Below are 25571 nucleotides of genomic sequence, written 5' to 3' on the forward strand. Positions count from 1 at the left end.
ATTGCCAGTGCCTGAAGATGCTGGCTGCATAGAAAAGGGATAAATAACTTCTCCTAAAGAGCAAAGAAAAACAGTTCTGACAACAGCCCTGATAAAATGGAAAAGTGCTGGGATCCTGATTCTTGCAACCTAAACTAGCAAATTGTATTTGGGCCTTGGGGAGGTAACAAAGGAGGAAAAGGAGTGTAGAACCAGGGAGCCCTAAAGCTGCACCTTCCCAGCATCAGAGCTGCCTGATCATGGTGCTCCTTGCTCAATCCTTGCGAGATGGAGGAAGGCAGAGAGCAAACACTTGTTCTCTCAGCTCTGCCACCAAGCTCTGAAGGAATGGAAAAAGGTGTAGGGAGAGCGGGACAAGTCTGAGGTCCAGGAATCTCTGTCCCTTCCAGTGGTGGGTTGGATTCCTGGCCAAGCTGTGGGGCTCTGCCTGCCTCTTCATTACCATCATAACATAATTCCATATTCACACCTCTGCTGCCTTTAGGTGTATTGTGCAGCAGGTTGGAAATTGAGGGGAGAGGAGGAGGGGAGGAGTTTCATAAAGCCTGAGTGCTGGTCTGGAAATAAGCTGTGAGGAAACTGCTGGCAAAGCAGGCCAGCAGAGGCTTTGGCAGGCAGGTGTGGGATGTCCCTGCAGCACTGGGCTGCTCGGGGGAATCGGGTCAGTCTGGGCTGTGCCTGCCTTGGCCGAGTGGGCAGCAGAGCCCAAACGCTGTGACCCACAGGCACTGCAGGGCTTCGCTCTCCAGGCCACGGTGTCACGCGCTGCTGTGCCCAAAGCTGTGTCAGCTCGCTGATAAGGCAGCTCCAGGCTGGAGCGTGGCAGGATCCCTGGCCAAGCCGCTGCCAGCAAGTCCTGGATCTTCCCACAACACCTGGGTAACAGGTAGGACTTATCTGCCCCTGTCCCCACAGCCGCAGCTGGGCCACAGGGACGTTTCTGCTGCAGGGGAGAGTGTTTCCAAAGCCAGCAGGGCTGGGAGTTACCTGCTCTCCCATCTGTGAGAGCTGAACCAACACCTTCTGAAAGTCAGTGTGGTGGAACTCCCCACAGTGGCAAGTGTGCTCAGTTTACAGTAACATTGCATTTTAACAACTAAAAGAGACAGCTGATTGTCTTCTGGCCTTTGCTGATGTGAATCAGGAGCGAGTTTACCGAGCCAATGCAGCTGCAGTGGTGTGAGAGCAGAGTGAGCTCGGTCTGTGCACTGTCTCTGCTCATTAGCCTCTCCTCTTGCCTAGAGGACTTTCTTGTTCTTGTTTGTTATTGCTTACTTTGCTCATCACACAGGGGATTTGCAAGCTGTTGCTTTTGTGTAAGTAGCATATGTGCTTTATGTGCTTGCATGAGCTAAGGTAAAGGCTGGCTTGCTAAAAAAAAAAAAAAGTAAACACTAAGAACATTTGCTTTACCTTAATGTATTACCCCTAGTATTCCTCTAAAGAAAGATTTATTTCAACCTGCCCTTTCTGTTCAAAGCTTCCCAGAAAGTCGATGGGAACTTTGAGGAGGGAGTTTGTCTGTCTGTGGTAGATAAGCAGTTCTGGGCTGAGCTCGGTGAGGCGGATTTGCCTTTCCACAGCTGGCAGCGGGGAGGTGGGAGCCCGCCTGGGCTGGTAAATACAGCGTGGAGCAAAGGGTAAATGACCATGGAGCTGGGATCAGCACAGGGGAAAGGACCTGGCTGAGGTGCTTGAACTGATGGGATGGCAGAGAGGGGCTGAAACAAAGGAAAAGAGGTGAGTATTACATGAATTTTTAATTTTTTTGCTGTCAAAGGCCATGGTGCTCCCTGCAGGGTTTGCACTCTGGAGTCAGGGAAGGTGATGGTTTCTGTCTGCAAAATAACAGCGTAGGCAGAAAGCTGCCCTGGTGTCTGTGTGATCCCAAGAGGTTCCTGCTCACAGCTGAGGCTTTCTTGGTGCTTTTCTGTGCTGTGTGCTCAGCCCAGAGGGGTCTGCCTGCCCTTCCCTGGCCTCCCCACTGGCCGGTGTGTGCTGAGCGCTGGGCTCACGTGTCTGACTTCAGCTCACATTCACCAGTGACCTAGAAAAGCTCCTGGCACTGCACAGCCACAGCAGGACAGGAAACAGCTCAGAGGCCGAGAAAGAACCAGCAATTACACACTCCTGGAGCCCATTACCATGCTATTTTGTTATCATAGCTTCTGGTTTGTGCACTTTGAGTTAATTGCATATGAAGGGCAGTGTTCTTTGCAACATTTTGATTGCTGTAGGTGCTGTCTGGTTTATTGCGAAGCTTGTTTGTTATTGCCTGTTATAAACGATTTTGTGCTGGACTTCCCAGCCACTCTCTGGCAGCATCACTCTCATTTTAAACTTCTTTATTACCATCTCTGGTTGTCACATCTCACAGGTCAAAGATTCACTTCTCTGACCCAATTACTTTGTGCAGAAAATAAAGTCTCAAGGTAGAATGAGAACAGGTGGGTCTCATCATGGGCCTTATTTTCCATGCTTGGTGTAGGCAAAATCCAGATGTAACTAAAGGTTTGTGTAAGCGTCTCTCTAAAGAAAACTAAAACCCAAATCAAGTGAAATTCACAATATCTAGTGCTATTAAATATATATGTATATTTATCTTGTCCCAGCCCAGAGCACTGAGTGCCATGTCCAGGCCTTCCTTGGACACCTCCAGGGATGGGCACTCCAAACCTCCCTGGGCAGCCCCACCACCCTTTCCGGGAAGGGGACAAAACTGAGCAAGCTGAGCTGACCAAAAGTCCAAGCACTCAGTTTATGAATCTGAGGGCCAGGTACACAAACCAGGGTGTGTTGTAAACAGGAGGTGATGCAGGAGGAATGTATGGGGAAAAGAATGACAAATAACCTGTATTCTCAGTGTAGTAATACAGAACCAGTCCTGAAATCTTTTATTCACATGCTCTTCCCAGATACTCAGTGTCTTTGCAGTCCTATGCATGCGAGGATGTTTTTAAATCAAGTTACCTGGGTTGGCCTTACAGCCCTTCACAGTCCTGTTGATCCACTTGGCAAAGTTTGTTTTAGAAAAATCTGTCTCCATGCAGTCTAGATGTTCAGAATACCAAACATAACTTTTTTTCTTTTTTGATACACTGGTTGGGGTTTTTTTCCCACGAAACCAGTTTGATTACTTAGGTCTTTAAAGTTCAGCACACATTGAGGTGATTTGCTGCCTCAGGGTACCTAAATTTCTGTATGCATTAGAAGTACTCCACCCCTTGCAACTCACAAAGTCCAGATTTGAGAAACATCACATTCCTTCACTACTTACTCTTCTGTTTCCCCCTCAATTCTTCCAGTCTTAAATGACAAAATAACTACATTATGTAGGGTTTTTTGCTTTTCTTTTTTATTTTTTATAAAAGTCACAAATATAAAACATGTAACAAGTATTTTCAGTTTATAGCTTTACATTTTTTATCACACTCACAGGAGGTGTAACACAAAAACAATATGGCAAGAATTCACAGAACAGCTACAGCTAATAGCCAGATCATTTCAAGAACTAACGAAATACAAATATAAAATGCAAGTGGGAGTTTATTTGTCTAGAAAGCCTTTTTCTTTCTTCATTTCTTAAGCTGACAGCTGTCCTAGCTGAATGACAGTTTGACTATTACAGTTTTAAAAATTAGGTGCGACAGGGTTGTTTTCTTCTTGATCCACAACATATAATTATGCGAGGGAGAAAAAGATCCAACACAAAGACTGCGCTTCCTCAGAGCAGTGTGAGCAGTATCTGCTCTGAAACTTCATTATGAGAATGCCAAATGTCCTCTGCATAGCAGAGCCCATGGCAGTAGGAGCTTTATTGTAGTTTCCCTTAGCAAGTGTTGATGGATTTATGGAGGGCTTCATTAAATATAGGCTTAAAGGATATCCGCTATCGCCCACTTGTCAAAAGCAAAAATAATATCAAAGCCATCCGTGCAGCTCCGAGCTGCAGGTGTTAACAGTGCATGATAATCTGGGAGTGTTTAACTCCCCAATTAATGGCAGTAGTCTTGTCTGAGTTCAGCCCTTTCAAAGATAAATTTCCAAGATGAATGCATCCCGTGGAGGCTGAGGGCACATGCACAATGATCCCACCCTGCTGATGGTTCATGCTGGGCTGTCCCAGCTCAGGGTTGTGTTTCCCTGGCTCTCAGATGCTCCTTTCCCGGCGGTGGCCCCGCGCCTGCAGAGCTGAGCCCGGGAATGGGTGGCTTCTGCAGGTTTGCTCTGATTTTGAGGGATTGAATGCCACAGTCCAGGCCTGTTTCAGTGCTGCCTCGAGGAAGAGTGATGTTTCACAGCACCAAACCCACCTCTTTGCCCGTCACTGTGGGAGTGAGTCAGGAGCACAGGGAATTATCCCAGTGTAGGAGCCAAGTGCTGCATGTTTGCCCTTAGCAACCAAATGCCTTCCCCTGCCTTCCTTACAAACGGGGCAGCTGCAAACATAGCCCTGAAACAAAGCTGCAAATACCACGTACAACGGGCTCTGCTTTCAGACAAAGAAGGTGCACCCTGGTGTTTGTAAAACATGCACTTACGGAATCAGATAATAACAGGTAAAAAGAATATGGCACAACTCCGGCTGTCTGTGGAATCATAAACATTTTGTTCAACCAGTCATACACTTTTAGTCTGAGCCAACTCCTTAGATGTCAGAATTCTCTATATTTTCTCTAATTTGTCAGAATTCTCATGCTTAGCGAAAAAAAAAAATAAACAAACCCAAAAGTAGTTCCAAAATTGAATTAATCTTTCATCTTATAAAAAGTCAACAGATTATTATCATTATCGTTATCATTATTTATTATTTATTATTATTATTATTATTGTTATTATTATTATGACCTTCCTCTGTGTTCATCAGGAAAAAAAATAGTCCTATGCATAAAAAGCTCAATTATTTATTTAGTAGAACAGCTATAATGGAAGAAAATTTATAGCATATTGTGCTAAAAAGGTAATGGGTACAGTTTGCAAATGCATTGTCAGAACCACCGATCCATTGTTTGAGTGGGAAACTGGCACCAGGACTTGCACGTTGAAGGAATACGGGCACACCCCCAAACACAGTTTGTTTCCGTGTTCTTTGATCAGTGGAGCTGAGAGACCTGGCTGTGTCCGAGGATCAGTGGGGCCCCGGAAGGCCTCACGTGTGGGTGAGGGGTTGGTGTCACGGGCAGAGAGCAGGAGGCAAAGCCACGGGGACAAGGAGGGGACAGTGCTCTGTGCCACAGAGCTGTAGGGGAGCAGTGGGGGAGAAAGGCAAGAGATAAGGCAGGAAAAGCTTCCAAAACCAGTGGGAAACTCTGGGAGAGGCTGATGGACACCTGGAGCCTGTCTGTAGGCTGGGCTTTTCCAGGATCAGCTTCCACTTGTCTTTGTGAGCCTGAACATCATCAGGCCATGGGAGACTCAGTCTGTAAAACAAAATCCTACAGGCAAAGCAGGTGTGCTTGTGCTGCCTGCTCAGGGGAAAGGTATTAAATCATCCCAATCAACAACCTGGTACTTTCGTCCAACTCTTTGTGTTCAAAATGGGGGCTCAGCCTTGGACTTGCCAATAAACCATTCCTGGGTTTGAAATGGGATTTATGATGTGTAGTGATGAGAACAGTGACAGCATCTGATGAACTCTCCCTACAGCACAGCCTCAGAGGGGGCCAAGTGGTCCAGCTCTGGTTCTAAGACAAATCACTTGGTGGGAGGAGAGCAAGGAGAGATAGAAAACTGCTTGCTCTGCTGTTAATTTAATCTTCTGGGGGAAAAAGGTCCTGGGAGAAAAAAACCCATAGATAATGATTTAAAATTATGGAAAATAACTCAGCTCCTTTTAATCAGTAGTGGTGCAGTATGAATTCTGGAGCTTGCAGGGCTCCTTTGTGAGCCTCAAGTTTTGTACTTGCAAAAATAGAGCATCAAAGCAAGCCAGTGGCATCAGAAAAAAACAAAATAGGTTTTATTTCACTTGATTTAACAAATCTAACTTCTCAGTCTGAGGCTGGAGGTTTTCCCTTGGGCATTCCTTCTCAATAGGAGAATGAAAATCAAAGGCTTGGAAACCAGGAGAGCTCGTACCTGCTGTGAGTGCTGAGATCCCAAGTGAAGCCTTTCCAGCAAAGCAAATGTTATGCCAGAAATATGTCAGGGAGTGGGTTTAGCCCATTGGGCTACAGCCGGGTCTGGATCCTTCAGAGTGATTTTCTAACTAAAAATCAAAAGTGTCTCAATACAAGGTAGAAAATCAGAGCACCCATGAGGGAGGCTTTGAAAGTTTGTTTGGCTCCTCAGAGGCTGTGTGAGTCTGCAGGCTGCAGGGCATCCCTGTGCTCCTCCTTTAGGATTACTGGGACTGAGTCACCTTACAACAGTCAGTGGTTTCTTCTCCCATGCTCTTGGATGGTGGAGTTGGGCAGGAATGATGGGGAGGATGTTCAGCTGCTCCGTGTAAAGGAGGGATGTCACTAATTTCTGTCTGATCACAAAGACATCCAGGGCCAAAATGTGTTGCTTGAAAGAATTTTGGATGTTTTCAAACCCAGTGCCACTTTCACATCAAAGCAAGTAACAAATGGCATGTGATAAGTTTTATTTTAATCGAGGCTGGAGGCTCAGACTGGCATTTCAGCCTGTACAGCATTAGGGCAGCGGGTGTGAGGCAATGGTGTGAGTAGTTTTGGTCAAGTACAAGGTCCTGTTTTGCTTCTTCAGTTGCTCCTTTTATTAAATTATCATTTGCAGTGAATTCTAGCATCATATCCTTTCTTATTAAAAAATTGAAATGTAGAATGTGAGGAAAAATAGAGTAAATGTGTTTCATGAGCTGAAGTGTTTGTGGGAGAGGGGATTTCTGTTTCTACTTCAATTGTCTCCATGAGGGGGTAAGAACAGTAGACTGGGAAATAAGAAGTTAAAACATGGTATTACTTAATTGAAGTACAGCCTAAAAGTCAGTCCTACAAACAGTTTTTGTAGTAAGAGAGCCCAAGTTAGGATGGCATTGGAAATAACTGCCTAAACAGTCTCAGTACAGCTGCCTGAAACTGGTGTAACTCTTCATTGTGTTGCTGAAATGTTCTCATTGCAAAATGTCTGGATGACTCTGCTTCAACTGTAAGGAAAAAAATTAAATGACAGTTGCAGGTTTTGGGCTGGTGTAATCCAGAGTGTAACGAGATGCTTGAAATCATAAACAGAAGTGCTGGAGCAATTTGTGCCTAAATTTGCAGAGGACATCTGAATTTTTACCCAGAAATGGGCGTTGTGAGGAATGGGTGAAGGTCACTGAGCACGCAGGGTGCAAGCAGCAGCAGCATAAATCACAGTCCTGTAACGCGGGTGGGGAGTGGTACCGAGGAGGGGAGCTCAGCCCCGCAGCTCCGCGCTGGCTGCAGAAGGCAGAGGACACGCGGGGCGTGGTGCGGGTGTGAAGGACAGACAGCAGGGCTCAGCTGCAGAGGTGCTGAGGCCGAGAGAGAGCGCGAAACGAACACGGGGCGCCGGGGGAAAGGGGCAGGATGGGGTAAAGGACAGAGCAGGTGACGGCCGAGGGCAGGGCGGGGCGGGGCAGGTTGGGGCGGGGCTACCCTGCCCTGCCCGGTCCGGGGTGGAGCGGGCCCGACCCCACCCGAGCCCAAGGATCCGCCGGGTGCCGGCGCTTGGGGCCGGCGGAGCATCCCTCGGAGCCGGTGCGGCGGTGCCCGGTGCGGCGGTGCCCGGTGCGGAGGCGGGGCCGGCGGGCGGGGCGGGCGCGGCACCTGCGTGCTGGGAGGCGGCGGCGCCGGGCCGGCCCCTCGGCGGTGCCGCCAGACGGCGGCGGCCGGGCTGGGCGCTGCCGGGAGCGCATCCCTCGTTCCCTCCGCTCCGCTCCGCCCCGCGGCCGCGGCCATGACCGACAACATCCCGCTGCAGCCGGTCCGGCAGAAGAAGCGCATGGACAGCAAGCACCGCGGCGGGTGAGGGAGGCGGCGGGGGCGGCGGCGGGGCCGCGCTCGGGATGCGCGGGGCGGGGGCGGCCGCGGCCCGAGCCCGGGCAGGAGGAGAAGGAGAGGAGGAGGAAGAGGAGGAGGGGGAGGCAGGCGGGCGCTGACAGGTTGCTCCTGACGCCATTGCCGTGGCACGCCCGGGCGCAGGGCAGGATCCGGCCGGGGTGCGGGAGCGGGGACAGCCCTGGCAGGGGGCGGCCCGGCCCCGCCGGCCTTCGGTGCCGGAGCCGCGGACACAGCGGGGCCCCTCGGCCGGGGGTCGCGGCCGGGCGGGGCAGCAGCGCCCGGAGGGGCGGGGCCGGGCCGGGGCCGTGTCACCGCGGCCGTGTCACCGCCGTCGCCACCCGCCCGGCCCGGCTCCTGCTTGTCATCATCCATCCCCCTGTGGCGCACGGCCGGGGCTGGAGAATCCCTCGGCCTTGGCTGGGGAAGAGCGCTGGACCATCGATGGTGTGTGTAACAAAGGCCCCGGCTCCCATTTACTGTATCAGCGCAGCAACACAATATCCTTGTGTGCCATGTTGCAATGGCCTGAGTGTGTGATGCGTCCCTACAGGAGGCGTGTGTATATATTTATACCGGTATTCCCATGCAGGAAGTTTAATAAGAAAAATGGTTTTCCAATACTCTTCCATTATGAAATTGCACCACCGTGCAGACAGGTTGGTTTGCACACAGCAGGGTGCACGTGGTATCCAAGTCACCTGGCTGTCAGTTATCACAGCATTTCATTTGTCCCTGGAGAATTTGGGTTTTTAAAATGTGGCGAGTGATACTAGCAAAACAAACCAAAATATTGAAGGAAATCTTCACTGTTAGAACAAGGGAAAATATACACGCTCGTTTATATTTTGGGCAGTAGTTTGGATTCAGATTCCTGTAACTGACATTGTTGTACATAGTTTACTCAGCGTTAGAATTATTCCTTATTGCCAGCATTGTTTCTGGTACCTGCTGTGGCAGTATCCTCGCCGGGGAGGTGTGTGTGATGCAGCAGCAGCAATCCCCCGTGCCAGGGCCACATGCACCGCTGAGCAAGTGCCACAAGGTGCAGCCACCATGGCCCTGCATTTGGTGGCGTGATTGAAGGGAGCAGGGAGAGGTGACGGCCTGGGAAATTTCTCAAAGCTCCTTGAATGATTTCTTTTCCTGGAGTTCTCTAATCTCCACCAAGAGCCTCTTGGGTGTTCCGATGTGGTTAGTGCTGCCTAGCAGAACCTGCCCTCAGCTAACCCAAGCTATGGTTCATTGCCTGTGGATTCTACCTGATTAGCAGCCACAGAGAGGGTTTCCAGCAGTAGCAAAAAATTCCAGCAGCATGTGAAAGAAGATTGCCTAGGGTTTTTACTCAGTAGCAGTTGAAATAAATTGGATTTGGGGTTTCTGTTTGGTGCAGTAACTGTTTGGGGATGGGATTTGTCATATATGAGGAACCCTGCTTTTAGTGATGTGATCTCTTGGTATTTGATGAAGTGATGGATAGCAAAGCATCAGGGTCAAGCCAATCCAAACTGGGGTTATAAACCACGGAAGAAATCTTCCAGCAGGTTGGGAGGTCCCTGGTGTCACATCCAGAACAGAGCCCTGGGAATCCTAAGCCATGATCAAGGCCTCCTCTCTTCTATTCCCTCTGAGGAAAAATCCAAGCAAAACCTATCCAAGTTAGGTTCCTTGGTGCATATGAAAACCCAGGATAAGCAAGTGTTGATGGGCTTCACATTAGCATAGCCCCAGCTGGTTTCTACTGCAGGGGTTCCCCCACCAGTGAGGGTGAGTTTTCAGACAGATTTTTGTCAGTGTGGTCTTCTGGAATGGGGAGCAGATTTCAGGTCCTGTACTGAATGACTTCATAGAAATCTTTGTTTCAGTTAACATAAAAGTGAGAAATGCCTAATTCACCTGTGGGGCAGGTGCCATCCAGCAAGGCTTTCATTACCCTCGGCCTCTGGCATGCTTTGAAGAGAAGCCAGGGAGGAGCTTGGCTCTGTAGCCCTGCAGAGATGAGTGATGGCTCAGACAGCTCAGGTCTGTGTCGGAGAGAAGCCGTGTGCCTAATGAACCAAGTGGGAGAAGTAGGGATCTGTTCCTGAGCACAACTTCAGTGTGGCTCCTCCTTGCTCCCATCAAAGGCTGAGCTCTGAATTCCCGTGCTGTGTGCCTTGAATTCAGCCGTGTTCACCCAGTGCTTTGCAGCACTCTGAAAAGCTCTGTGAGCGCTCTGCCAGGTAGGAGGAAGGATGGCATTAATTGCAGCAAGACTGGTGGTGGGATGGGAGTGAGCCTGGGCTTCCCAGGGCTGTGCTGTGCCGGGGAGGGAGCTGCAAGTTCCTCGAGTACCTCAGGTGCTCTGCTCAGCGCATGACACAAGTTTTCCCCTAAATAGCTTGTGGTGTCAGTCCTCAATCCTGCAAGGCTTCTTTTAAAGCAGCCAGCTGCTGTGCTCATGCTGCTGCCACCATGTAAAGGCCTTGATCCAGAGCTGCGGGGGGAAGGAGAGGGAAGGAGGAGCTTTACAGGAACACTTCATCAGGCCATGCCATTGTACGTGCCTGTGTACTCTGGGCTCTGTTTAAAATGGCAAATTCCATCTCAGAGTCAACAGGGAGGGACGGCAGCTCCTGCCCTGGTGTGCCTGTGTGGGTGTGCCTTGGCACATGCAGGGCTGGGGCTGGGCTGCCTTCCCACACATGGGCTGTGGGCTGTGGGAACTGCAGCTCTCCTGGCCCCTTCCAGAGCCATCCCGGCTGCATGGCCTGCAACACGAATGTTCCAGAATGTTTCTCATGGAATGACTCATGTGGAGGTGCATAAAAGGGCAAGGTGGTCGTGCATGGCTCTGGTTTTCTTTAGCCATGCAAAATTGTTCCCTCCTTTTAGAGTAATGTCATGGTTTGTGTATTAAAGATGCCAAGCGCAGCCCATGAGGGTCATAGAAACATCATCTGAGGAATGGGCTTGGTTCAGAAGTGACTAAATATGCCAATGAATTTCAGCACTAATTTGATAAATTCCACCTCAGTTTGCACAAAAGTGGCACTTTTTTGCCATTGGGTTTGTTTTACTTGGAAAATGTGCATGGAAGCATTTTTCATTTGATCTTCAGATACTTCTCCATCAAACACACTGAATTTATAAATAAAACCTGCTTCTTGCTAGTGGCTGTTCATCTGACAGCCAGTCTGCCCTGTTACTGCCTCTTACCTCATCACTGGGAATGTGTTGTTGTTGTAAGCAAATACAATCCCAGGTGAAGTGCAGAGCAGACCTGTTCTTCAGTTCCTCCCGTTCGTTTGGATCCCTGTGCTGATAAGGGCAGCATCACTTACAGGACTCAGAATTTCAGGTACAATTTGCATCCAGAGAGATTCTTTTGAGTGGTTGTGACTCTGTTTGGGTCTGTTCGTGGGTTTGTTTCCTGTTATTATTTTTGCCAGGTTATGATTTAAAATATGAAATGCACAGTTCTGTATCAGGTTCCCCATATAAGATGTCTTCATGTATTTTTCATGTTCTTTCTGTAAGGTGATATTTTTTAAAAGTCCATGGTTTACCCTCACTTGCTAGTTTTCTATACTTCAGGAGTTACTGCAGGATTGTTCTTCAGTGCTCCAGTTCCAAAATGGAGAAGGAGAAATGTTTAGGAATGTGTTCCTAAACTTTTATAGAAAACTGTTTACATGTCTGTAACTTTGTGATTCCTGTTCTTGGAAAGTGCACATTAATTTTATCAGCGTTTCTCAGCAGCAGTGTAAACTTTCAGCTGTTTTTGTAGACAATCTTTCCCTTTCCAAGATTCAGTCTTCAGATTTCATGACGGAAAACATTTTAGAACTTCCAATAATGCCAATACTTCTCTGCCAGAAACTTCCTCCTGCGACACTGCCTTTGCTCTGAGCAGAGAATTTTGGAGAAATGAAGCAGCCCCTTTCCTCATCATCTGGGTCCCTAAGCTTGAGGCTTAAAAGTAGGGATGGTAGCCAAAGAAACAGCAAATCACAGAACTACATAATGCCTGCAAAATTCTTCCAGGGAGGAACAAGTAAAGTAACTGGAAAAAGCTGACAGCTCCAGTCACAAAGGCTTTTTATCTAATGGGCACCAAAGCTAATCTGAAAACACATTTGTATGTGCTCAGAGTACTTTGTTTCTGGTGCCCAAATGAATGGATTTTTCTTTTTTGCATTAAGATTATTCAGTTTCCAGAGGAGAAAGGGAAAAGGAGAACTAATGATCTTATTGATTCTTCCCCAGTGAAGTTTGAGACATCACTGAAAAGTTTAAAAATAATTAAAAATTAAGGCAATTGGATATGTTTGGGAGGAGTGACAAACATCTGCCTGGAAGAATAAGCACATGGTTCTGTGCTTGAGAAATTACTCTGTTCTTACCAAAAGTTCATTTTCTAACTTATTTCAGCGAGCCATGGGCTGGCACTTGAAGGATTACTGTGTGAGATAACATTCCTGCTAGCCCAGGGTTCGGATGGTGGATTGCTCTGTGCCCACTCAGCAAAGCACAGGAGGGGAAAACACGGTCACAGAGCAGGTGAGGGTTAAATGCCAGCGCTGGGGTTGAGTAGGTGCCTTCAGAACAAAAATCCTGGGTTTATGGGGCAAAAGTCAGGATTTGCTGTCCGGATTTTCAGCCACTGGTGCCCGAGTTCCTGGCTGAGGCTGCAGCCCTGGGCTGTGATGTAATGGGATTCCTGAGCTGGGATTCCTGAGCGCTGAGGAACCTCCCCAGTTAAAGTGTTGCAAGCGATGGTTGTAGTATTCTGTTCATTGGCTGGGCTTTTTTTTATTAAATACTTTACAGAAACCTCGTGCTGAAAGGCTGTGTAGGAGATTTCCAGCAGAAATGCTGGATATTCTTTATTTGGGCACTGATACTCCTGATATTTGCCTTCAAAACTTGATAGGCAGGAAGTTTTTCTTTTGTTTGTTTAATTAGGTTTTCAGTTTGCTTTGCCTGTCATTCAGGAGGTTGCAAAAACTGTGACTTCAGCCAGGCAGGGATTTCACAAACCTGTTATTTTTACTCAGCAGATTCTCCCGTGCCCTTTCTTGCTTACACTTGGAGCTGCATTATTTTTAGGTTGTTTGTCAAACCCTATAGCAGCACAGCATTTGTAAACTACCATTCTTACAGCAACGAGTGTGTTCATGGTGGAAATGCTACAAGAGGTCACCCTATTGTAAATATTATGATATAGGTGTGTGGGTATTTTTGCTGTCGAGTACAATCCCTATAAGAGGCCCAACCTAAAAAATAAACAAAGGTAAATGGTTTCAGATGTCTGATTGCAAGGACTGACTGATTTTTCCTGACTGGAAAGCACATTGTGATGAAATAGGGTGTGTGGACGCCAGATTTGCTCCCTTGAGCAAAGCCTCTTTTTGGAGCCTTTTCTCCTTTGTGAAAGAAGGAAAACCACTTTTTTCTCTCTTTTTTTCCTGCAGAGCATATCTATATTCTGTTGGAATCCAAATTACCACCATTTCCACTACTTTCCATTAGAATATATTTGGGATGCAAGTGGCTATTTGTCTTAGGTCTTCACCCACAAACACAAAAGCAAACTGCAATTAAAAGGTATCCAGCTAATAAAATACATTTCTATAGTAGAGCTTGTGAATTTGAGTGTTTAACACCAGCTTTGCTGTTTGTCTGGTCTTGGTAACCAACTGCCTTTCAATCTGGATGTTATACACAAATGTGGGGGAAAAGGATCTACTAGTTAGATTTTTTTTAACAAGTAAAAATAGTTTGTAGAGTTGACAAAAACTGAGAGTTTCAGGGGCAAACATAACTTTTGGAAGTGGTTATATTTAGGGTATTTATATTAATTATGGTTGTGTGGCACTACCTAGGGAGTAGTCGAAGAAGGAAATCCACTGGCTTAGAAAGGTGACAAATGCAGAATCACAGGGACTGTCCCTATCCAGAGGCAAGCAGGTATGGCAGTAGTGGTGCTGCAAGTCCGTAGGGAATCAGATATCTTCTATGTATACCTGAACATTAAAACATCTCCAGTTATTTTGATGCCTTTTCCTGGGCTTAAAATCAAGAGTCAAACATGGTTAGAAGGGGAAAAGGGATTTTATCTTGGTATTTATTTTAAGGATCTTTAGGTGCACATGTCCAGGTCAAATGCACCGAAATGCACTCCGCCAACTGCCCACCCCAAAAGATCGGGTATAACATTCTAGGTGTTACTAATTAGCAGATCTATCAAAGATTCCCCAATGAGAGGCTCGAGTGAGCCCCCCTCCCCAAGGAACCTTCCCCTGGATGGTTCTATCTCAGTTTACAGAATGTGTTCTGGAGGGGACCTTGGGGTCTGGGGCACACTGATCCCTGGCTACGAAGCTTCTAAAATGTTGAGTCTCTTAGCTTGACAAACAAGTCCAAGAATGTAGGGGAAAAGCACTAGGAATACAGAAGCTGTAAAAAGGTATAACAGGGGTATAAAAGAAAAGGCAAAAAATCTTCATGGCATCAATTTCATTCCAGTAATTTGATTTAGGTGTTCAAACTGTTGGAATGGAGGGTGTGACGTAACCTGGAGCCGAAGGAGTCTCTTGGGCATCATCCAAAACCTGTGATTGCATGTTCCTGCAGCACTGCTGTGTGGGTGCTGTGCAGTGCTCTGCTGTCTCATCAGCATTTTGGTCTCAAAGCTTCTTTCAGAAGACAACCACCTTCCCTGTGCTTGGGTGGCATCTGTACTTAGGGCTTAGATTGTTCTTGGTACAGACTAGAAAAAATCCACCTTTTCAGGGCTTTTCTGTGACTCTTCATGAAACAGAATAATGTCCAAGTAATTTGATTAAGCAAAAGTCCTTTTATGTAGTTTTGAAAGCCTGTGAGAAATCACCTTGCAAGTCAGGCTGGTGAAGTGAATACCTGTGCCTGCTCGGGGAGCACTGGATCACATGGTGACACCTCTTTATTTCTGGAAGCAAAGTCGAGTTTTAGTCCCCTTCTGTACTCAGGGAACTGACTTAACTGATAACACTTCTTTCTATTTCCAGCCAGCAGGGCTTGAAACCTTAAAAATTAAGTTCTTTGTAGGTAACTGTTGCAGTGGGGATCCTGCAACATACGTATATCAAACCAGGAGTCCCGTGGAAAGGAAATATATACGGACAGACAGATTCTTGCTAGCTGTTTCAGAGATGTTTATTTCTCCAGCCGCATGGCCGGAGCTCTGCCGAGGAACTGTTCCAGTCATGGGACCGAGGGTCCTTCTGCCCGCGCAGGGAACACAAACCAACCAAGGGGAACCCCGTGTCTGTGCCCTCAGGGCCCCTCTCCCAGGGCTCCATGGCAGGGGAGGGACCCCGACAGGTAACCACCTTCTGTGTGGAGAGTTGTGAGCTCTGTTCAATGCGCCACATGTATCTTCTGGCAAGACAGGGACTTCCAGAGTGCTTTGTGCACTTCCTGCAATCGTTATTTCTTTGTTAGCTGTGCACTGAACAGAACTTTTGGGGCAGAATGCTTGATTCAAGAACAAATCTTTGTGGTACATTCTGGAAAGATGTTTTATAAGAGCCCTGAAGCTTTTGGTTATCAATCTGGCTGATGTTGGCTCTCCCAAGTGTCAGTGAAATTCAATAGGTCTGTTCTTGAAGGAACAAGGGCATGGGGAGAGATTGGCTTTCAGAAAGCAGCAATGACAACAGAAGAATGCCCTTTTGGGGTCTGGGAGGGTTTGGTGATTTTGAGCAGAGAGGCTTTTCCAAGGTACAGGAAGGATGGCCGGTGCATCTTTGCACCTGCCATGATGGACCTGACCTCGGTTTGGTTCTGTGCCTCGAGTCAGGATTTATAATGTGGGGCAGGGCATGCTTTTCTTCACTGAAATTTGTGTGAGCAGAGAGTTCTTGGTGGCCTCAGTGCCAGGCTGAAGGTCCCGTGAGGCACCTGGAGCTGGTGCAGGTGGGCCAGGGGCTGCAGTGGGTGTGTGTGACTCAGAGAAGTGTGTTAAAAATTAACTAATTGGTTAATTAATGTTCCCCCTGCAGGTGTTGTGAGTGCTTAAGATGCTGTGGGAGGAGAGACCCCAGGCCTCGGACTGTCTGGCTTGGCCACCCGGAGAAGAGAGATCAGAGATACCCTCGCAATGTCATCAACAATCAGAAATACAACTTCTTTACCTTTCTCCCTGGGGTGAGCATGAATGAAGTTGCTTTCCCCATTTCTCGGTGGTTTTACAGTAGATAAGTGCAGAATCAGGAGCTGGAGCAAATGGTGGGGTTGTGTTTGGTAGAGTTCACGCCAAGACTGCCTCAGGGCAGCAGCAAACCAGACACTGATCTGTCCTGAGTGTCCAGGACTGCTTTAGAACTGCCCCAAGTCAGCACTTAGTCACTAGGAGAGCATGCAGAAATGTTTCTGGTGGTTAGTTCAACATGTATAACATCCTCCCTCCTCTTTTTTTCTGCTTTTTTTTTAGGTGTTGTTTAACCAGTTCAAATACTTCTTCAACCTTTATTTCTTGCTCTTGGCCTGCTCTCAGTTCGTGGTTGAAATGAGGCTTGGTGCCCTTTACACATACTGGGTTCCTCTGGTAGGTCATTCAAGGTTTATTTACCCAAGAAAGTTTCAGTGCTTGACAAAATTTCTTGTGCTGCCTTTTCTGTGGGGTGTAAGTTTGCACCTTAAATCACATTTTTAACTTGCTTCCTGAGGCCTGTGCAGTGCATGTTGTAGAATGTAGACTTTCAGTGCAGTGAAATCCCTGGTAAAAGCCAGCAAGAAGTGAAGGGGCAGCTTTGGGACATTGCTGCTAAAATTCAATTTGTGTTAAAGCCTGGATCTCCATGAATTCTCTCTCAAATGCTGTATTGCATTTGCTGTGTGAATCTGCTGCTGGTTTTGTAGGATCCTGTCCTGTAAATTAAATACAGGTGCACGTGGAGGAGCTCTCTTTGTGTTGTATAGGCAGTTGTGACTCGTCTGTGCCAGGTGAGCAATTAGAACTTGCGCATGAGCTGCCAGAAAGCAGGATAAGAAAATTCTTTGTTCATTACTGCTGCTGTTGCAAGTGTTGGGGCTGGAATGACACATGAGATGACACAGGCAGTTGGAACATGTGGGAATGTTTTGGGGTGATTATTTGAGGACTCTTCAAGCAGCTGAAACCCAAGCTGAAAATAGCTGACGCTTTTTAAATTTTATTTTGGAAAGCAGGTAGGAATTGCTAGGTAAATGAACAAATGCATTTCATTACTAAATTAATTAGATCACACATTTAGATATATGTATGTTTTGGAAATCTTCAGTTCCTAAAATCATCCTGCTCCCTTCTTAAAGTTCCTTATTGACAAAAGTAATCAGTACATGGTTGCAATTTTCAACGCAATACAGGTTGTAAAAAGTTCATTTTCTGTGATGCATGAGGAGTGTTTTAACTGTTTGGTGAGGCTGAGCTAATAGTCTCTAGGAGAAACATGACTTTGTGATACCAAGCCCATAAAGAACCGGTTTGCATTAATTAATTATTTTTTATACAGTGAAGGATGTGATGTGGGCATTTCCTTGTGGCAAGAGGAAATTAAGTGACTGCTCATATGCACAAAAAGTAGGACTGAAGCCCTAATCAGGCGAACATGTAATTATACCATGAGTAGTGCACATAAATATCTTTGGAGTGTTGTTTGTGTAGGTGGAGTGTCTGTACACACACACACACGAAGGCACATGCATTCTCTATTTATCTGTGTATATAAAAAGGGGGTTATACAGATTTCTGTATAAATTTCTATGTAAAGAAATCTCCCAGAGGAGTTGTGCTGACTTCAGTGGCTCTGTGGTGGTGGGAGCACTGAGATTTGTGGGATCCTGCCTTACCCTGGAATTCTGTGTAACCCCTCAGTCTCAGTTACTCACCTGTGAGGTGAAATGAAATATGGTACTTACATTCTTCAGGTAAACTTCGCAAAGATTTGCTTGGGGAGAGCATCATGATAAAACTGAAATATTTTTTAAGCAACAACTCTTTTTTAAAGCAGCTGCTGTGTGTTTGGTACTGGGAGTTTGCACAGCAGCACATCTCACTGTACTGATTTAGGCAGATAAGATAGAATAAGGCAATGCAGATTGTTGGCAGTGGCACTGATAAATATTGCTCTTCTTAGAGGCAGATGTGATTTTTTTCCTGACCTTTTCATCCCTCCTGTTTCCCCCCATGCTCCTCGCAGGGGTTTGTGCTGGCTGTCACCGTGATCCGCGAGGCGGCCGAGGAGATCCGATGCTACATGCGGGACAAGGAAGTGAACTCGCAGATCTACAGCAAGCTCACAGCCAGAGGTCGGCTCTGTGGCTCCGGAATCCAGCCCTGCTGACAGCCAGAGCCAGAGTTCAGGCAGTGGGAGGGGGCTGTGGGCTCCCAGGCACGTGGCTTCCGTGGCCACGCTGCCGCCGCCGAGCCCTCGGGGTCCGGGTGGCCGCTCGTGGGTGGCTCCTCACCAGGCTCTGGGGGAGGCTGGGGTTTGCTGAGGGATTAATGGAATGGTCTGGGTGGGAAGAGACCCTAAAGCCCATCCAGTTCCACCCCTGCCATGGGCAGGGACACCTTCCACTGTCCCAGGCTGCTCCAAGCTCTGTCCAAGCTGGCCTTGGACACTGCCAGGGAATGGCCACAGCTGCTCTGGGCAGCCTGTGCCAGGGCCTCCCTACCCTAAAGAGCCTAAAGAGACTGTGAGATGTGTGTGTTTGTCAGCAGCAGCTGATGTAGCTCCTCAGGACTGGCAGGATCAGCTCTTGCATTTTCTGTGTCCATCCCCTTCAGCCTCTCTCCAGCCATGAGGAGTTTGGAGCCCTCATTTGTGAGGGAGCCCAGGCTGTGGCTCAGCTGAGCCTGACCCTGCCCTGGCCATTGTTCACAGCTGTGCTGTACCTAACAAAGACATTTAAATTCTCATTTGAACAATCCAATGCTGCCTCACTATGGAGTTACTCCTAATACCATGACAAAAAGATGGTGAGGCCAGGGTTTTGTTTTAAAAAGGGAATGAACAGAATCTGAGCAAGTTTTGGTTCTTTTCCATTTCCAATTTCTTAGTTATAAAAGTTTACACCCTTGAATTAAGATGCAGTGATGTAGGTGTAGCAAAATATGCTGCATTTGTAGGAATAAGGCTGCTTTTTAAAAGCAGTTGCTTAAGGCTGGATATATTTCACATGCCAGGAGTTATGAGGCAACTCCAAACTGGGGAGTTTGAGTTTCTGAATATTAAATCCCCTTTTAATAACATGTTCTTACTACAACACTTAAAATGCTTGGCAACCAACAAAAGCCTCATCCAAGAGGGGTGTACTACATCTATTTAAAGATATAAAAGAGTTGCCTTCTGGATTCTATTCAATGATCTATAAGGGGCCTGACCTCTCCTTTAGTTCTTTTCATATTGCTATTACGTTTCCCATGAATGATTTCCCTCCCCCCAGTCCTTTAACTTTTCTAATTTTGTGAAAGAAAGCAAGGAGGATTGGCAGCTGGGCACTAGCTGAAAATCTTAAGCCCCACTGTATTTAGCATGAATTTTGTGCAGAAACAGGAATGAGACTCTGTAGTATAGTTTAGAGTAGAAAAAAATGTAGAAAATTATTTCTGATTGTCACATGGTTTGGGGAGAAAAGTAATTTTCTGTCTCTCACTGATCTCAGTACTGAATTTTTTGGGAGAGCTGATCATCTCCTTTTCCACTGATTAAAGCCTCGGCACCTCTGAGAATTACCTGGGAGCAGGGAAGAGCCTGATGAGGCCACGCTGGCTGGGGATGGAAATTTGGGGTTTGATTTATCAGTCAGAGGAAGGAGCTGGGTTTTCAAGGGAGACCATCACCAGCTCAGAAGTAGGAGCAGTGAGTATCAAACTAAGTTGGGAACAGCTGATGTGAACAATTAGTTTTCAGTGTAGCTGACAGTAGGACTTGACTTGGGCTGTTTACAGACTGTTTCTTTTTTTTGTTGCTGTTGAACAGCACAGGTCGTGCCTGCAGGGTTTTGGCACAGCCCCGTGCTGAGACCTAATGACAAAAACCCCTCCACCCTAAACTTTTTTTATCTTTTTACCCAGATGATCCATTTCTGTTCCAAAATGATGAAACCAGCAGACTTCTGGAAAGCATATTTTTTAGTGGAAAGCTCTCCATTTAAAGGACAGTTGTTTGGATTGTTATAAAAAATAATCAAATTTCAATCCCCTATTCATAAACCCACAAGCCTCTCTGTGTTCAGGGGTCTGTGTTCTGATCTGCTTGATGGAAAGCTAGAACTGTGCTTGCAAATTCCTGGCTTGTTTTTCTTCTCTGGCAGCCCCCCCTGCCTGGGTAGCGCTGCATAATAGAGAGAAACTCCAGAGAAAAGTGGGAAGGGACCTCCTACTGCGGGGTGCTACTTAAGATACAGATCATTGGCATTTACCAGCCATATAAAAACAATATTTTCCCAAACTCTGCAAGTCCTGCTCCACAGCATAAGGCTACAAAAGCCAAAAGTCTGGTGCAGCACATCAAACAACCCCCCCCCCCCCTTTTTTTTTTTTTTTTTCTATTTTTTAGATGCATTTAACTTGTTTTAGTAAACCTCTGGCTTCATCTTTAATTCCAAATTAAGTGTTTGGAGCTGTGCCTCAGTGAAGCTTTGCAGATCTATTCTGAAATTTTGACTTAAGTGCTCGCATGGTAGAAAAAGGCATCTCTTCTGGCTAATATATTTATTCATTTAAATAATCTGCTTTCTGGTACATCCATCACACTGCAGATTTGGTGATAATTTCAAAGATCATAGCTTAAGTTGGAACAAACTGCATTTTATTATGTTTACTTTCTTGTCTTTGAAAAAGATAAATCAGGATACAGCAAAGAATGAAACAAATACCAGACAAATTTTAACAACAGATTTTTTTTAACAAGAGCTCAAGACTAGTTCCTTTTAAAAAGTGTTGCACACCAACTTCTAGTCTGATTAACTTAAGGAAGTACAACTGAAAGTGATATAAATGCTAAATAAACCTATGTATTTTTAGAGGAAGCATTTCTAGTTGCACTTAGAAAAGTAGGAGTTTATAATTACAAAGATACTTTCATAGCAGAGCAGTACTGGGAAATGGAACAGTTGTGCTATTAGCTGGTTTTAAACATGCATGAGAAAGCATCTAATGTTTAGGTGGCAGTTTCCCCACAGAAAGAAAAAGGAATTATAGAATTCCCAAGATCAAAATAAAACTAATTCAAGTAAGTTTCTTTATGGGAGTCCTGAGTCAAAGGAAACATCTGGTCCTGGGCCTTCTTAGCAGGACGTGTGGTACACACTGCAGAGATGTCACCCACGGGGGCCAGGGAGGCTGGAAAAGCAGAATTAGCTACCTAAAAAGGGCATCTCATTTATCCAGGAGTTATAAAAACGTGTGTTGGTTAGAAAGGTCCCCTCTTTCCCCTCTTTGTTTTACCCTCAAACAGCTGAGGTTGGGAGGGTTTGTGAACAAGACAAATCTGCTCCAGCTGCTTTGGGTTTTCTCATATTGGAAAGATTTTAAAGCAGATGATACTGTTTTCAGAATAATGTTCCCAAAAGCCTTTTATGTGCGTAATGATAGGAAATCATCACATTACAGCTTTGTCCAGGCATTAATTTTTCTTTTGCAGAATGATTTTTTACCTCATTAAGGAAAACCTTACAAAAGTAAGTTTCCCTGAACCCTGCAGGTAGCGCTGCTGCTACTGACAGTCACCAGATAAATCCTTGTGATCCTTAGGAGAATACAGAAAATGGGGTTAAACAAATCCACAGCTTTTTTGCACATTGGGCCAGGAATGGCTGTGCCGGTGTGGGGAGAGCACACGGGCTTTTTTTTTCCCCCCCTTCCTTTGCACAGGAGAATATTCAAAAGCACTTTTTGTTGTTTTGTGAATAACCGTATTAAAAGGGGAGGAAGAGATGTTATCTGTCAGACCCTTTTAGTGTCATAGTACCTAACTTTGTATAGCCCATACACAAGACTGCCAGGGATGCTTTTTTTGATCCTCTTGGAGTGCAGCTTTTCTTTTCAAGCCTCAGCGTAATGGACTCTTAATCCCCGGTTTGCTTCCTGCCCCAGCAGAGATGTCTTTAGCCCAGCATTCGTTTTGTTTACCTTTTTTTTTTTTTTTAACAAAAAACCCGAAAAAAAATCTCACAAGGCAAACTCCAGAATCCATGAAAGACCTATGAGATATTTGTGAAATGGGCCATGACTGCTTATAATTTGTAGGAATAATTACAGCATGCAAGGAAGTCTGCATTTATTAGCAGCAGTGGTGAAGCATGTTGTTAAGCACACAGTGTGTCACCAAAGCAGCAGGCTGCCCCCAGCCCAGAATGGCTTTCATTGTTAATTTGGAGCAGAAACTCTGAAGCATATCCTGAGAAGGATGCTAATGAAGGGACTGCCAGTAGTAAAATCCCAGTGACCTTTGTGCTTTGTGCTAATTTCTACTCCCCCTCCCTTCCCCCTTCTGCTTTCCCCCAGAGCTGCTATCTGGCCAGTTAGCCCATGAATTTTGAGGTACAGTAGGAGTGTTGTCTGTGCCAGGGGGAGCTCCACGTGCCTCCCCCACTTCCACTCAAATCACAGCAGATTAAAGAGGCTTTTGTTGAAATACAACAGACATGTAGAGGCAGGGTTCAAATTAACTGATTATAAATCACTAGTTAGTCTGAGAAGCCAAATCTAGAGCTGGCTAATGATTTGAAATTACTAGCCAATTGTTAAATTAATCCCCTGTTTTAGAGCAACTGGGAAATGTTTGACAGCTGCACAGGAATAAATATTTACATGATTTCTGTAGGACCTGTTCTCTGCAGGGCTCGTTTGGCCAGGTCCAGCAAGAGGCAAAGGAGAGGTGGCAGAGCTGAGCCAGACACTGGAGCTGCGGCAGGGGAGGAAATGAGCCTGGATTTTAGATGGGCCCATTGTAATTTCAGCTTCCAGGGCTTGGCTTGAGAGTCAAGCTTTACATTTTCAGGTGCCTAAGGAAAAGGAGTTGGATTTGATGGTTCCCTGCTGTAACTTTCTGTTCTTGCTCTGTCATCTGCCTGATGCTGAAAGTATTTTTGAATTCATGAGTTAAGCAGTACAAAAAAAAGAGTTTAAGGAGTTGTTGTTTCGGAGTTATCATTAGGGGGCAGCCAGGGGTTTCTGCATCCAGGGTTGAGGTCTGGAGGTGTTACATGAGGGGCTTTCAGCCCTTTTTGGGGGACCCACACCATAGTGGGAGTAGTGGGCTCAGGAAGTCTTTACAGGGCAGCGTTGCCCAATTCCTGTGGTGGAAACATTTCCCATTTTCCCCCACCATAGTGCAGTGGGAGGGAGGGAAGGAGCACCCCACAGCACCCCTGAGCCCTGTCCTGCTCTGCTCTAACACACTGGCACCTTTCCTTTGCAGGGACTGTGAAGGTGAAGAGCTCTAACATACAAGTCGGTGACCTCATCATTGTTGAAAAGGTTTGTCTTTATATTCATCTTTCCTGTGTACTTTTATTTTACAAGACCTTAGAAATGAGATCTTTTAAATTCATACATATTTTACAATAGGCTTAGAATGTCAGGTGTTGAACACAAGTTAAAATATTTTATCACTTGTCAGGGTTCCCCACACCACCAATGGCATCATTATCTTTACAAATGAGGGCAAATCAGTAGGCATGCACCTATAACCTCATTTTTCTACTTAAACTACAGCAAGATAAAGAGCCTCCCTATCCTTTCTCTGACTGTTGGACACAGGTTAAATACCTGATACGAATGCAGCATCCAGGTGTTTGTTTGGGTATAAACACTGCAGTTTTGGGAGACCCAGTGATCCATTTGTAGGCACTGGTACACACAGGTATATTTCCCCCTTTGTACAAATTTTTATGTGGTTTTCTTTATCCACTGAGTTTATGTTTTTCCCACACACTCTCTGCAAGCAGCTGTGACCTCTAAAGCCATTAGTATGAAAATAGTGCGAAAAGAGAAAATTGGTAGCTGCAGATTACAGATACAACCTTTGTGCTAACATGGGACTCCTTGAAAGGAAACCAGCATTAGTTTAAGATTTCTTCATACTTCTAGAATTACTCTCCAGCCCTTTTGTAAACCTAACCCTTGGGTCTGGTCAGTGGGAGCTGGCACCAGTTATTATCCTGCACTTGGAATTCTGCAGGGAAGCGAGTTCAGGATTCAAAGCAAACTAAATCCCAAGCTCCAGGCTGACAAAGGAATCCTCTTTGTGCCTTTGCTGCTCTCAGTGGGGCTGGGGAAGGCGCTGCACACGCGTGCAGAGCTGGGTGCACAATAATGGCCTTTCTTCTCCTCCCAGAACCAGAGGGTCCCTGCTGACATGATCTTCCTGAGGACGTCGGAGAAGAATGGTAAACATCTGGAACCAATTGTCAAAATAGCCATTAACCTTTCACTGGTTGTTTAGAGAAAATTATCTTTTGGAAATGTGAAAGAAATAGATAATAGTAAAATTTTAGAGAGAGAGAGAGAACTCAAGTGGTTTTATGGACCACCACTTCTCAGGATGTTATACTCTCGTTTTGTTTGCTAATCAAAGGATGTAGGGGGTTGAGTCCAGGGTAAATGACTCTGGTTGCATTTTAGATACAAATCATTTTACTTGCTGTTCGGGTTTGTTTTGTTAAGTGTGGGATAAGGAAATGTTTGATCAGAAGGATTAGAAAACAGATAAATGGGAACATTTCAAGTGTCTTAAAAAGTATAGCCCAGAGAATTCTGGCCTAGTGGAAGGAAAGGAATGTGGTGCAGGAATGTCATCCTTTCACTATTAATAAATGTGAATCAGACGCTGTTTCCAGAGAAGGAAGGATATGCATATCCTAGAGGGAAAGCCATCCCATGAGTTATCTGTAGATGTGCCTAGGGCAGGTGTGGAAGGATCCCTGACTGCTGTTGCCCATCCCCAGGGTCCTGCTTCCTTCGCACGGACCAGCTGGATGGGGAGACGGACTGGAAGCTGCGGCTGCCTGTCACCTGCACCCAGCGCCTGCCCACGGCTTCTGTAAGCTCCTGCCTGCAAATTCTGTGCTTGGGAACTCTGGGCATGTTTTACCTGAAAATGTCTGGGTGCTGCAGTCCCTGGCTGTTTTCAGGCTGCAATTTCTTTTATGGGGCACGGACACCTAATAAGTCCCAGGAGTCTCACAGGTGCCACCCCAGGAAATCCCCCTCAGTGAACTGCTAGCCCAGGTGTGTTTTCTGTTGGACTCTTGGGCTGCAGTAGGTAGCATGGTTTAGAATTGCCTTCCCTTGATAAGTAACTCTTGCCCAAGTATTCTGTTAAAACTTTAGTACATTGCTAAGCTGTGGCTGACTTCTCTATCTGTTTGATAGGACCTGCTGCAAATCCGCTCCTATGTCTATGCAGAAGAACCCAATATTGACATACACAACTTCGTGGGGACCTTCACCAGGGTGAGTCTGCTGGCATGTGCTTGAAATCAACCAGAGATTCACCAAGGTTTATGAAAATTCTCCACCCCATCAGAAATCCCTGTGCCAACTCTCCCAGCAGCCCTCTCCAAACA

The 25571-nt window shown here is 46.1% G+C and overlaps 1 protein-coding gene across 4 annotated transcripts in view; it reads left to right on the forward strand.

Moving 5' to 3' along the window:
* The first annotated feature begins 1687 nt into the window (after window positions 1-1687).
* ATP9A (ATPase phospholipid transporting 9A (putative)) overlaps window positions 1688-25571 on the forward strand; it is a 55301-nt gene continuing 31417 nt past the window's right edge. For 3 of the 4 annotated variants that reach the window (XR_007207182.1, XM_048321643.1, XM_048321644.1), the window contains exons 1-8: window positions 7786-7955; window positions 16016-16160; window positions 16447-16560; window positions 18194-18302; window positions 23423-23481; window positions 24341-24392; window positions 24951-25045; window positions 25378-25458. Coding sequence is in view for 3 of the 4 variants with exons in the window: in XM_048321643.1 (XP_048177600.1) it covers window positions 7888-7955; window positions 16016-16160; window positions 16447-16560; window positions 18194-18302; window positions 23423-23481; window positions 24341-24392; window positions 24951-25045; window positions 25378-25458 (723 nt within the window). In the remaining variant the exon portion in view is untranslated. Of the gene's footprint in view, window positions 1741-7785; window positions 7956-16015; window positions 16161-16446; window positions 16561-18193; window positions 18303-23422; window positions 23482-24340; window positions 24393-24950; window positions 25046-25377; window positions 25459-25571 lie in introns of those variants that run through there. The other variant, XM_048321645.1, reaches the window with a different exon arrangement.

The sequence above is a fragment of the Corvus hawaiiensis genome, chromosome 17 (assembly GCF_020740725.1).
Source record: "Corvus hawaiiensis isolate bCorHaw1 chromosome 17, bCorHaw1.pri.cur, whole genome shotgun sequence".
Taxonomy (NCBI): Eukaryota; Metazoa; Chordata; class Aves; order Passeriformes; family Corvidae; genus Corvus; species Corvus hawaiiensis.